This window comes from Anastrepha ludens, chromosome 2 (assembly GCF_028408465.1).
Source record: "Anastrepha ludens isolate Willacy chromosome 2, idAnaLude1.1, whole genome shotgun sequence".
NCBI classification, from domain to species: domain Eukaryota; kingdom Metazoa; phylum Arthropoda; class Insecta; order Diptera; family Tephritidae; genus Anastrepha; species Anastrepha ludens.
The window spans coordinates 136,947,308-136,961,861 of NC_071498.1; the positions used below are offsets into that span (position 1 = coordinate 136,947,308).

Below are 14,554 nucleotides of genomic sequence, written 5' to 3' on the forward strand. Positions count from 1 at the left end.
AAGTAGATGCACAGACAAATTTATAAAGAACATCTATTTTTAAATATGAACGCAAAGACACCTAAAAGATTTATGCTAATATGGATGACTTATTTTCTTCAAACTTCCACCATCCTTTTTTTTTCAATCCTGAAAGCACTCCCGTTTTGCACTTTTTAGCATCAACTTGAGCTCTTCCAGCCATGCGGCTTTTATCTCCATAGTCATCTCCGTTCTATCATGGGACTTTCTAGTTTTTGTGTTAAGAAAAGGTCGCAAAAAACCAAGTTCGTTGAATACAGCTGCTGAGGCAAGGTGGTCGGTGTTGTGTTTGTCCAAAAATTTCTTTTTGTTTTTTTGTTGTATCATTTTCCTTTCATAGAAAAAAAATCTCCAAAAACACCAAAATAGGTGTAACTTTCATATTTTTAATACTAAAAAAATATATACATATATGCATGCGAACTGGCTGGTAATGTCGTCATAAATATGTTAGATATCTGCATACGTACCAACATAAATAAAAATCGAAAATTCGAAAATCGATTGCACCTATCTTGCGAATTTTCAAAGAATTTTTTTTCTGAAAAAAAAAGTCGTATATATCTACCATAAATATAAAAGCAGGAATGGTATGTATGTATGCCCTTCTTCGTATACACTGAAAGTTTCCTTGACCCTTTCTCTCTTACCTCTATGCATAGGCAATAACTCTTCATTCATTTGCTTGCGCTTGGCCTCTTCTGCTGACCACCATCAGCGTTCTTATATTCAGCATCAGCATCAGCATCAGCATCAGCAACATTCATCGCCAACATGCGATCGTTGCACCGTCCAGGAGCGGCTGCCAACACAACTTCTGTTCATCGGTTAGCCTTAGTCTCGCTACCCTCTGGCATTATGGGCACATAACAGGAAATGAACATGGCCAAGCGTTGTACTTTACTTACTTATTCCCTTAATTTTTTTTTGCATTATTTTCATTTTGTTTACCGTTTTAATTCCGTTTTTTTCTCTTACATGTAATTCAAGTGCTCTTGTACTAGCCGAGGGGTCTTGTGATGGTGTAGAAATTTAAAATTGGTTTGTTGGTTTTTTGTTATTTATAAGTATTACTGTTATACTTGTAGTTGTTCCTACTGTATGCTGCTGTGACCATCGCACGTCATTTCTACTCTGCCATTATTTGTGGCCGTACATAGCTGGTGGCTGGCTAAATGCCTGGCTATGCTGGTGCTTGGTGGATGGCTTGGTGACTATGGTTTGTTGATCGTGGTGTTTAGAGTTGGATCTGATGTGGTTGCTGCTGTTGTAACCATAAAATTGTGAAATGCATTTCGTTTGTTTTGTGTACGCTTTCCTTTCTTTTCCCTTTCGCAATTGCTTTTGTGGTGTTGCACAAATTGTGTTTTTGTTATTTTATTGGTGTTGCTGTAGCTAACCGTTGTCAACGTTCGCAATGTGGCTGTGGTTACAGCTATAAATATCACTGTCATTCTGGCAGCGCGTTTTTTTTTTCTTTGCTGTTATTTCAATGATTTTACTTTAGTTCTTGAATGTAGTTGTAGCTTTTATCATATTTACTGTCGTCACGGCTGTCGCCTCGCTGACAAATTTTGTGCAGTTATGAAGTAGATTTGTTTGTACATTAATTTTTATTTTTTTCAGCTTGTTGTTGCTGTGTTTCTGTGACATTTCTTCTTCTTTAGTAAAAGAGATTTTATGAAACTATTTTAAATTCATTATAATACAACTTTTTTGTGGAGAAAATAATATTTTCACAAATTTAAAATAGTTTTGAGCCAAGAATTTTGAATTTTTTTACACATATAAACAAAAATATATTTTCTTAAATACTTTCAAAAATGTAGCAGCCTTGGTAAGATTTCGCATGCAGACAGAATGAAACGGCCTGCATTGCAGATATAAACATGAAAACAAAAATAAAAAAATTAGCTCTCTATTTTTTCACTTTAGCGCCTAATTATTCCGTTCCATTTCATCTAATTTCAATTCATTTTAAAGTCTATTTTGGTCACGCATGCACCGAATGGCCGTCACACAATTGGCTACAGTGATCGCTGTAAGAAAACTTCTGAAAGTATATCTTAATTTGGAAAAAGTTCGCTTACTATCCTTCTCCTTTCAACGAGTTTCACGGCCTGCCGGTAGATAGAAGTATATGCAAATATATTCAACCGGTAAGACGAGCAAAAATGAAGAAGTATTATGCCGATTTTCAACTGAAAGAGCGAAGGAGGCAAACATTTAAATTGGTCACTTTTATTTAATATCTTACAACTGAAACATTTTCACCTTCGATTTGGGCATTTTCAAACCTGAAATTTTTGTAATAAAATGGCCATTCATTTCAATGTTTTTAAATATTTTTTACAAAGTTTATCAACTTTAAAATAACACTGTGGAACAAATTCAGGCTAGCAAAAATTAGGTCCATTCTGAGAGTGGCGGGTGAAAATAGAGGCGAAATTAGAAGACCCGTATCGCGCCGTTTTTTTATGTTAGTTCGATTTTTTTTTTAATCGGCCTTCGAAGTTTGCAGTCAAATGCCGATTTTCAGTATATTGTTTCATAAGTATCACAAAAATTTTCGAAATCAATTTTTTTCAAAAATTGTAATTGTTGCACAGGTCTCTGGCAATAATTTAGCTTTTACAGATTGAAAAAATATCAATTAGTCGACGAGTTATAGCCAAAAAACCATATAAACAATTTTGCTCCGATTTCGAACTTCGAAGGCCGATTAAAAAAAAATTCGAACTAACATAAAAAAACGGCGCAATACGGGTCTTCTAATTTCGCCTCTATTTTCACCCGCCACTCTCAGAATGGACCTAATTTTTGCTAACCTGAATTTGTTGCACAGTGTAACTCAAATGGGAGTATTCTAATTGACACGAAGGGTATTTCAGCAGAAAGGAACGGAGCATAGCTTCTATAGCTTTTCGATAATCAGCAAAGATTAGTTATGTTTGCTTCTCTGGGATTTCTTTTGGCAAAAGCTATAAAAATACCTAGCAACCTTGCTTGTATCTCTGAAAAAAAGAAAAAGTTATTAAACTAGTTTTCACATTCAGCGACTTGAAACTACTCTGAAGCATGATTTCGTAAAGAAGCACCACTTTTTAGTGGCTGCATGATGTCGGTAGTGAATAATTCTTAGACAGCGCCTTTTTTATGTCATCTTTAATATTTGTCAAGTAGAAAGATTTTCAATTTTAACTATGGATATTTACAATAGATAGAACAGCCCGTTAGAATTATTAAAATTTATTAAGAAAATGAAATGCTAAGTCCTGGACATTGGCGAGCACCGATGGACGGTTATTAGCAGATTTCGAGAGAAAAATTCTTCGCACGTCCCATGCTCCGATTTGCGTGAATGATGCATATCGAATAGTACGGAACCACGCGCTATACAAGCTGTACGCCTACATCTACGTAGTGAAGTACATTAAAACTCAGCGGCGGCGCTGGCTAGGTGACGTTGAGCGAATGGACAATAATGTTCCAGCAAAGAAGAGGCTCCTTTCGAAATGGACTGGTGGAATTCGCAAAAAATGACGTTTTCATCTACGTTGGTAGTACCAAGTCGACGACGACCTGACCGCCTTTGGTGTTTCTAACTGGCGTCAACACGCGCAATGCAGAGGCGTTTGACGCAATAGCGGCCAAGACCGTTCATCGGTTGTAGTAGCCAGCTAATTAAGTAAGTTTTATGAAAATGGTCGATCTTTAAGAGCAACATATCGAAAAACTCGTAATTTTTTGGTAGAAATAATTGTCCATATAAGTCGACAATTCAAAGGTTGGTGAAAAAATTTCTGGAAACTGTTTCAGGTTCTGTTGACAATAGAAAAAGGACTGCCACATCTGTTGGAGATTGAATGATCTGTTGAGAGTATTGCTGCTGTGGCGCAAAGTGTTGCTGAACATACTTCCACGCCGAGATCTCGACGTTGTCAACAATTAGGCATTCAGGAATTTACTATTTGGAGGGTTTTATAAAGGGTGGTTAAGTTTTATGGGCCGGTGTTGATTTTAAATAAAATACAATTTTTTAAGAAATTATCAGTTCTCTTTATTATGATAATATTGGTATGGCGCAATTACGAATAAAACAAAATATTGGCCAAATGGCCGCCGCGGCACACCTCCATGAGATGGTCCAAGTTTTCGATGACGCTGAGGTTTTATGCCGTTAATGTGCCGAATTATCTCATCCTTTAGCTCTTGAATTGTTGCTGGCTTATCGACGTACACCTTTTATTTCAAACAACCCCAAAGAAAGAAGTCCAACGGTGTCAAATCACATGATCTTGGCGGCCAATTGACATCGCCGCGACGTGAGATTATTCGCCAATCAAATTTTTCGCGCAAAAGACCCATTGTCTCGTTAGCTGTGTGACAAGTGGCACCGTCCTGTTGAAACCATGTATTGTCCACATCCATATCTTCCAATTCGGGCCATAAAAAGTTCGTTATAATCTCACGATAGGGAACACTTTTCACAGTAACTGCCTGACCGGCCTCATTTTGGAAAAAATATGGCCCAATGATGCCGCCGGCCCATAAACCGCACCAAACAGTCACTATTTGTGGGTACATTGGTTTTTCGGCAATTACTCGCTTATTATGATTTGCTCAAATGCGGCAATTCTGCTATTGACAAATCCACTGAGGTGAAAATGTGCTTCATTACTGAAGATGATTTTCTTCACGAAGTGCGCGATATGCATTTTGATTTGAACGCCCGTTTTCATAATAAGCCTGAATAACTTTAACGCGTTGCTTGTTTGTGTATCTTTACATGATTCAAATTGAATTAGTCTGAAATTGAGAAGTGTCAAATAAAATGCAGAAAAAGCTTGACGTTTAGATGTGGTTTACATTCAACATCGGCCCTTGAAATTTAACCACCCTTTATAAAAATTTGCGTTTGCATCTTTACAAAATTCAATTAACACAAGAATTCAAGCCAGTAGATCATTATCAACGCGGAAATTTTGTGAGTTGGTTCTTTGCAAATGATGCTGGTTTTTCAAAATCATTTTTATTGATGAATCCCTTTCCATACTGGATGGAATTGTCAACTCATAGAAATGCCACATCTGGCGAGAAGAAAACCCTCGAGTAGTTTTAGAAGAGTCATTTCCTCCACTAAAATGTACTGTTTGTTGTGGGTTTTAGGCTGATCAAAGATTTTTTGTGGCCTGAGTTTGAAGGAATAGATAACTACAACGATTTTTATTTACATTTCATGGCCAAACATTTCATTATTGCGACCGGAGTTTCCCGCTGGATTAATACCGCGTAATGGTGACATAAACTGGCCAACTACATCATGCGATGTAACTCCACTAGACTACTTTTTGCGGAATTTTTTTGAATAGTAAAGTTCATGTGAATTAGCGAACAAATATTTCGGAGCTGAGACACAACATTCGGTTCGAGATTATTAAACTCAGAGCGATTAAGTGTGAGCGAGTCTTTGAGTATTTTAATATTCGTACGAGTATGACAGCTTGTAGATGTGCCCACGGTGAGCATTTAAATGATGTTATTTTTCACATATAATGGCTAAGAGCAATATTTTTAAAAAAAATAATGAAACCTGAAAAACTCAAAATTTGTTTCTTGCTTTATTTCAAACAAAATCTAGGCGGGTCTTATGAAACACCCTTTATTTGTATACCAGTGTAATCAGTAATATTCATTATACACCTCTGGTGAGCAGCTGCTTGTATTTCCATAGCTAATAAGCAAAAAACCAACAACACTCACCCACATCAGCACCTTTAAAAATAAATAAATTATCCTGACTATATTTGTGTGTATGTATGCGTGTACATGTGCTTGTTTGTAGCAGTTAGAATAAACAGAAAATCACTGATAAAAAACTGTCTAAAAAATTGCTTTAACATATTTTCCTACGCGTTTATAATAATAATTTGAAATATGCAGTGCCACACAGCATGCGGCATAAATACTATGGAAAATATTTATTACGGAATACATTGCGCAGATAATTACATATATACGGTAATATGTATAGAATATATGTACAGTGGTGTTCACATTAATAGCAGCGCGACATATTGCAAGGTTTTTATTACTTATTTTTTATTTAATTTTTTTTTATTGAAATATAGCTCACACTACATTATAATTTAAGTCTTCACACTTTGTATTATAGAAAATTAAGAAAAAAAAAAATGTCGTAAAAATTTTAAATTTTTTTATTAGAATTGTTGAAAAAATTTGGGCAAGCAGTTTTGTACACTATTAAGTTTTGGTATAATAATGTACCAATTTAAATTAGCTCTTTATTTTGTGGGGCAACTAGCAAGTACAGCATTACTCGGATTCCCTTTTAATTTTCTTTAAATCTACTCGACCTCCGAAGAAATCTGAGTAGATCTTGTGGTGCCAAGGAGCCAAGGTGGTTGCTTCTTAACACATCAGCGCTAAAGACCTCAAGCCTGATTCGAGAGAAGGCAGGGCCGACGCACAGGAAGTGGTCCGCCATCTCAACCTTCTACTCACTAGCTGGGCAGAGTACACTGTCCGAGGAGGCCTACCTTTTCCAAGTGCTTCGCTCACACAAAGTGGCCCGTCATCAGTCCAACCAGCTGTTTGCAGTCTTTTCTGATCAATGACAGAAGAATTTGCGATAGTCGGTCGGACATTAGCTCATAATTCGTGCTAATTTGTGATAATTTTTTTTGTTGTTGATATTATGCAGTCTCATGTATACAATTTTTTTATGAAAAGATGATAAAATCGCCAGCAAGAAAAATGATTAAAAATCAACGCAGTTTTTGAGCTACTTCTAACTTACACTTTATGTATAACGAAGCACTAATTTTTTTTTAAATCCGGAAAATGCGTAATACAGTCAAGAAAAAAAGTTTTTGATAATCACCGCAATTTTAGAGCCACCTGAAACACTCACTTTATTCTTCCAACATTGATTGGACTATCAAACTGCCATAAAAAAATATAAGAAAATCTGCCTATGTAATCTTAAATTTTAATGAAAATTTGTTGAATATATTAGAATTTTGTATAAAGTTTGAGATTTTGACTTATATGCTTTTATTGTGGTTAAGTTTCAAGGGCCGGTGTTGATTTTGAATAAAATAAAATTTTTTTAAGAAATTATTGTCATTTGTCTTTGATATGATAATAATTTTTGTGTTTCAATTACGAATAAAACAAAATATCGGCCAAATGGCCGCCGCGGCCTCGCGAAAGAAGTCCAACGGTGTCGTTAATGTTTAGGTGTGGTTCACATTCAACATCGGCCCTTGAAATTTAACCACCCTTTAGAATAATGGTAATGGTTGTAGAGGTTAGGCTACGGCCTATGCGACCGGATTCATCTACATACTGTGGTACTGCTTCAACAACAACATACTGTGCGCCCCTAAGTGCTTAATTTTACAATTGCGAGCCAGCAATCGAACCAGCTGCTTACGTCTTCATCCACTAGTAAGTACGAGCCCAGGATTCGGTGTCTCCTGTGGCCTAATGCTTCATAATTGGTGATCGAGTTTTCCAACGATTTTGTACAATCTTATTTTATTGTAATCTTTATTGCAGACGAAACTTTGTTGCATTCCACTCTTTTTAAGTTAGTATTCATCTTAAAAAAACACTTGTTCAAATTTCATAATATTCTATTCATTAATTCATTAGTTCGTGAGTTCTTGTGCTTTGAGTGAGCGACGCTAGGCTCGTGGACTTTTCAGCTCATATGTTAAGTGCTCCATCGAGTAATCTAGGGCACTTTTTTTATCTAAGACTAGAGCAGATTTTGCTGTGCTTTTCATCAAAGTTCAAGACCTTTTTGGAGTGACTAAGGCAGCTTCTACAGTTCCAGTGTTCCTTGGTTTTTATTTGGGACATTTTTTGGTTTCCTGTTTTAGGCTATTTTTGTTAAAGCCGAAAAATTTGGGTTGGATCATTAAATGGTCACTACACTGTTTTTTTTGGCATAAAAGTCTACCTTAACATTTTCTTCGTATCCCTCATCTCCTGGTACCCAATTCAGGGAGACCTAATTCAGAGTCGGCAGTTTGTTGAACGGATTGGACTTACTCTGTGAGGACTTTTGAATTAAACGTAAATCTCTTTAAGGCTTTGCGGACTGATTGGTTGTCCAAAAGTATTATGTACTCAGACATTAGAAATCTTGCGAATGCGGGGACTACTTGCACCGATTGACGGTATGATATGTGTGGTGCAGCCTCCACCTGTCGGAATGTCGAGTAGTTAGGTCAATAAGCGCGTTAAGTATTCAGACGGCGAAGAAATTTTAAGGCATTCAGTTGATTAGTTTCAGCTTGTGTGTGCTCTGGTGAGATTTGGGATATGGCCAATAGTCTAGTGCTGTTTGGAAGCTCAACGGGTAGTAGTCTTGGCTACAAAGTCTGACCGGAGACTTAAATCTGGTATTATGGGTAACAGGAGCTCTCGAAGCTGTTCCTGAGGACGGCCCCTCAGGGAGTATCGTTATGGTTTTGGCTTAACATCCAAATACAGGTAGAGCCTTTCTGACTCGATGTCGGATTGTGTTGCAACCGGGTGCCGCACCTGTAGTGAAGCAGCGGTTTAAATAGGCCTCGAACTCTACAAAAGTGATTAGTGTGTCCATTCACCACTGCCAATTGGTATCGCAAATGCTTTTAGCGTTTTTGGGGCGCTGATCAACGCACTGACTTGATCCGTTGTGTTTTTGAGCACCGTGGTGTCAGACCGTCGCCGGAAGGTATTCACGTTGACGCTGTCCGAAAGTATTTTAATTTTTATTTTGGCGAACCCTCTTTAGGATACGATTTCCATTGCTGCCATTATGGCGAAAAGTTCCGCATGGACAATTCGGGAATTTGTTCTCAGTGTTAAAGATTTGCGTGCTCTAGGCCCCCCTATTCCTGCTACTACCCCCTGGAGCGTTTTGAATCCATCTGTATGCAGTTTTTGCGAGTCATCATGTAGCCATGTTGGGCTAGTCTTCCACTTAGTGTAAATTATATTTCTATAAAAACTAAAAAAAAAATAAAAAAAATTATAAAAATAAATAAATAATTCAACGCTGCTATTATTGTGAACACAGCTGTATTTATCTCATGTGTAATACGTATATATATGTGTGTGTATGTGCAGTTACAAGTGAGAATGTAAGTAAATATAATTACTCATGCATGCATGCTTTGTTGTTGTTTGGAAAATTTCACGCGCACCTACACACACTAGCAGAATTAATAAAATATGAACCGTTAACAGGCAAAAGTTTTAGGCGCCTACTCGACAGCGATGAGCCTGTAGTGGAGCTGATGCAAAGTGTTGCCTGTTGTTACCGCTAAATTGAGATGGAACAAATGTTTCTCTTTTTTTGTTTTAGCTGCTCGATGCTTGCTTTTCCGTTGAAAAATCGTAACAGCCGTTGTAATAACTCAACAACAACAACAATCATATTATATGAACCACGAAGGCAACTAGCGCCATTAAGGCAACCAGCAACAAGCAACAAGCAACTATGTATGAACACAAGTGTACGTGGGTATCAGGAAATTAATAGCTACTACACCCACACATGCGCGCAAAGTTATAGGGACATAGCAACAGCAGCAGTAGCAGCAGCAGCGGTGCTAAATCAGAAATTCATATAATCATGAGTTTTTCTTGTTACATATGCACATTCCAGGCATGACGCAGCGGATACTGTTGGCTGAAAAAGAAAAAAAAATATACAAGCATGCAGCTATTGCCGGCTTTCCGCTTCTCTCTATCTATCCGTCTATCTGTCTGGCAGTCAGTGCCGGTGTAATCGGCAACAGCAAGCAAAAATTAATTTATAATAGGCTTCCTGCTTTCCGGCTTATGCCACAACAAACAGACACATATGTGCCTTTACACACACACACACACACACACGCACACAGCCAGATGCAGGTCGGCGTTGCTAAAATAAATGGCGGCAAAGTTCGCGAACCAAGCACACTTTTGCAAACTTTTTAAGCGCAAAAGCAAGCAAACATATCAATGCATCAGTGTCTATGGCCATGTTGTTATTGTTGTGTTTTGTGCTTTTCACTAAGTGTATATTTAATACGAACTTCAAAGTATGCGTGGGTGTACGTTTTTTGTGGCTGTGTAAAATTATCTAGCAAATGGCTAAATTACTTATCTGTGCCAAACGAATTTTCAATTGCGCTGTTACATTTTGTTTTTGCTTTTTTTTTGGTTAATATTTTTAAAACTTTTCGCAAAATTTTGCTGCACTTTTTGGGAGTGAGTGCGTGGTAGATTGAAATTATCTGAACGGTTGGTTGGTTGTTCAACAGAGTGACCTTGTAATCAGTAAAAGGCGCACAACCAAATATCGAAGACGGTGCGAGAATACTTTTTTGGCAAAGTTGCGAGGCATAGAATTTAATTTTAATTAATCGAAATTATGTATTTGATATTCAATGACTTTAAGATGTTTTGGTGTATAACTTCAAAATAAGGCCTCCACAGGGGGTTGTACATATTGTGACCGATAGCGCAGAATAATACTTCATGGCCTGATATCCTCATATGACTCAAATTGTCAGTAGATGCTAATTCAGTTAAGTATAGAATTTTCAACTTTTTGCGTATTCAAAAACACCACAATTTAGTATACTAAACTTGTTTTGATTTGAAGAAAATTTCATAATTCCGTGATAGAAGAAGTCTTTGCCCACCTTATTAGAAAAAAACTAGACCAGGGGCTCGTTTCATGTTCCGTGCCAAAATGAATGGAAACGTTAAAATATTTTCATATGATAATTTTCTTTTCACTGATAAAAAAAGGAGGAGGTCCGTGGCAAGGGTGCAAGTGAGAGTATAGTTGCGTGGCTACAAAGATCTTCGGTTGGGGAATAAGTTCATGGCATTTTTATATTTTCTCTTATTTTACAACGATTTTTTTGCTGTTTGGCAAAGGGTAAGTGTTGAGTCCAATTTAGTATTAGTTTAAAATACTTTAATGTTTTTCAACATTTGTTATTTGTTATAATTTTCTGTGAATATAAGTAGGTTTTGATTCAAAAGAAATATGTATATAAAGGGAACATTTTTGTAAAATAAATTGTGAGAAAAATTGTAACTTTTCAATTGAAGATTTGTAACTGCATACAGGATTCTACCCGCAACAGTAAGTGTTTATTCGATAGGACTCTTTCTGCTCTACGCAACTGTGTTAACTTTATTTTTGAGTTATTTAATTTTTTATTAATTTTGAGGCTTAGAAATGAAATACTTAGGAGGCAAAAATTAGCATTTTCGACAACTGCTCTTCTTTGCTTTTCATCGGGGTCAAAAAGCTGTCGACACAGCCGGGGACATTTGTGACGTGCATGGGGCAGGTGTCATAGGCAAGTCTACAGCACGAAAATGGTGTGCAAAGTTCAAAAATGGTGACTTTGACGTCAATGACACGTCACGCAGCGGAAGGCTTTCTGAGCTCGATGAAGAATATCTCAAATCAGAAACGGAAGCCAAACCAGTCGTAAGTTGGCATAAAAAATCAATTTCGATTATAAAACGATTCTAAATCCCCTTCATGCAATGGGATTTACCGAAAAATTGGGAGCCTGAGTGCCTCACGGCTCAACGAAAAAAACAAAGAAGGTCTCCGCCAAATTGCTTTTCAGCATCTCGCCCGCTATCGAGCAACACGCGGCCAGAAACAGCACTTTTTGTGCTGAAATATCACGGGAGATGGTGCCCATACATAGTAATATGAAGCAAAGAAAGGAGTGGGAGGCTACAGCAGATACGTCAAAGCCGAGAGTTAAGCCGGATATTCATCCAAAGAAAATCTGGATATGTGTTTGGTGGAACTGGGAGGTCATGGTGCACTGGAAAGTGCTCGAAAAGAATGCCACGGACAACAAGGAGCTCTACATTGCACAGCTACACCGCGTGAGTAAGGATATTCGACTGTAAAAACCTGATCGTCATAGTCAAACAGTACTCCTTCACGACTACGCCAGATCCTATGTTGCACAACTCGTCAAAGTCGAATGGGAGGTCCTTCAGCATTCGCTGTATTCTGCGAACTTTGCACCGACTGATTACCATCTTTTCTGCTCTCTATCAAACCATTTGAAGGGCGTTAATATCGATAACAAAGAGGTCCTTAAAAACTAGCTCAACAACTTCTTTGACACCAGACCAGGCGTTTTTTTGGCGGAACGGTATCAACAATTTGGTCAAGAGGAGATAAGAGGTTGTAAACAGCATCAGCGAATATATACGCTGATGATTGTTTTTCTCTTTAAAATAAAGTCTTCGGTAAAAACGTTACGAAATTATTCCCCAACGTAATATAATATATATGCGAAAATATTTTAAAAATTTTGTTTAAAAAATTGAAGAATTTGATAAAAATTTGAAGCTTGCACAAATTTTTAAACTAGGATTTATATGTTTGTTGTTGTATAATGAACTCTACTTTATAGAAGTCAAAAGCAGGTCAATATCAAGTCGAAGCATTGATCTCCTTGTGTTTGCGACTTGAGTTTTAAGTTGTTAAATTTCGCTGTGTTTTTTTTTTAATTAATTATTGCCATTTTATTCTAGCTTTTTATTCATTGCGTAAATTAAATTAAAATTACTCTGGTTTATATTTATATTGACTCAAGCAATTAACAAAAAAAAAATGTACACGAAAAATGTAGTAAATATTGTTAAAGAGAACACGGGACGACTTTGTCTGGGAGCTACTGTAAGCATCTATTTACAGCGAGGGACTTCAGTAGTTGAAAATTTTTTATTTTGCAAAAAACAAAAAGTGCGAAACAGGTTTTTTACTCAAAAATTCACTCAAAAACAACTCATTTTAGCTACTGGGCATTCAGCTCAATTGAAGTTTGAGGTGTCGTCTTGATTTGGAGAAAGTTAAAAAAAAATACACTCTTTGAAATATTGAATTTCGAAAAAATTTCGAATTTTTTTTTCTTTTGTAAAATAAAAAAATTTCAACAACTTTTTTGCTATTGTTTCTACATGAAGTCGCTCGTGCAAGTAATGACGATCATTTTGAACCCAGAATCATTAAAATCGGTTCATTTATTGACTAAGTTATGAGCATTAAAAAAAAATTGTCTTATATTTATTAAAAAAAAATCGATTTTGAGTCGAAAAACAAAATTGCAGATAAATCTTGTAAAAAAATTTTTATTTGAGTTACATGGAAATCGAAGAACATGTCCCGAATAGCCCGGTTGAATTGAAATGGAAAGCATCTATAATGGAATGTTGTTGGTAAAAGCATCTTCCACTATTTGCAAAAATTTTTTTTTGCAATATTCAAAATATCACGATTTGAAATTCGAGTATTTGCAGGGGTACTAACATGAACTTCAGCTTCCTCAAAGTACTCTAAATAAACCGCATCGTTGGTGGAGTTTTTCCATCACAAAGTGAGCGTCTCAGCACTATCAACAAATTTCTATAAATATTAAATTATTTTCAAAATAAGATTAAATTAAAAAAAAAATGTTATCTTACCTTTCTTCATCCCGACATCTTTGCTCCAAATCAAGCAAAATAATTATTTGTGAAATAGTTACTTCAAATTTACTTGAGCTTCAAAGCAAATGTCACTTGAAATTTGAATAACTCATTTCTAAAGGTTTCATGGCTACAGTGAAAACGGAACACTTTTGTTATGGCACAAACGCGAATCGCAAAATAATCGATTGTGAAAATACAAAGTGAAAATGAGAACTTTGTTTCACTTCACGCTTACACAGAACGGGAATTGACTCCGTGCTCATTTGCTCAAACAAATTTTGCATATACTTGAGAGGATAATCCCATGACGCCCGATTTGGATTATACGGTGAATCATATAGGTCAGACTGCACTGAAGAGCCTGGAAAACGCGAAGCGAACCTCAAAGCAGAAGTAGAAATCCGTACAATTTTTGCCTTTCAAGCAACTACTCACAGATAAAAAATCATCTTTCAGCATCTCTCAAGTTCGCTTCAATTCGTTAATTACCCATTGTCCACGCTTCTGAATTATTTTGAGATATTTCAAAATTGATCAATGATTTTGCGTTTTTTTCTATAATCTGATCTTTAACGGAACGAAAGGAATTGATAAAGTTTATATACATATATGCACCCATATACTCGTTCTTCAATGAGTTTTCCGGTTCGATAAGAAAAGCATAATTTTATGGTTTGAACTTCATTTTATTATTCAGTAGAGTCACCCTAAACACCCCTCAATACATTTGTACCAACGAGATTCCAATTTATGAATTCCATTCCTGAAGTGAGAATCTAGAAGGGCTGCAAAATACGCTTCCAGAGCTGCTGTGAACTCATCATTTGATGAAAAACGCTTTTCACGCAAGAATTTTTTTAAGTTTGGAAACAGGTGGAAGTCGCTAGGGACCAAATCTGGTGAATTAGGTGAATAATAGAACAATTCGAACTTTAATTTATAGATTTTAGCCTTTGTAAAAATGCTCTTATTTCTCGGTGCATTGTCCTGATGAAAAACAGTT

At 36.4% G+C, this 14,554-nt stretch overlaps 1 protein-coding gene across 1 annotated transcript in view; it reads left to right on the plus strand.

Moving 5' to 3' along the window:
• Window positions 1-608: 608 nt before the first annotated feature.
• LOC128855052 (cytotoxic granule associated RNA binding protein TIA1) overlaps window positions 609-14,554 on the plus strand; it is a 194,195-nt gene continuing 180,249 nt past the window's right edge. The window contains exons 1-2 of the mRNA XM_054089640.1: window positions 609-615; window positions 684-848. Of these exons, the coding sequence (XP_053945615.1) occupies window positions 609-615; window positions 684-848 (172 nt within the window). The remainder of the gene's footprint in view (window positions 616-683; window positions 849-14,554) is intronic.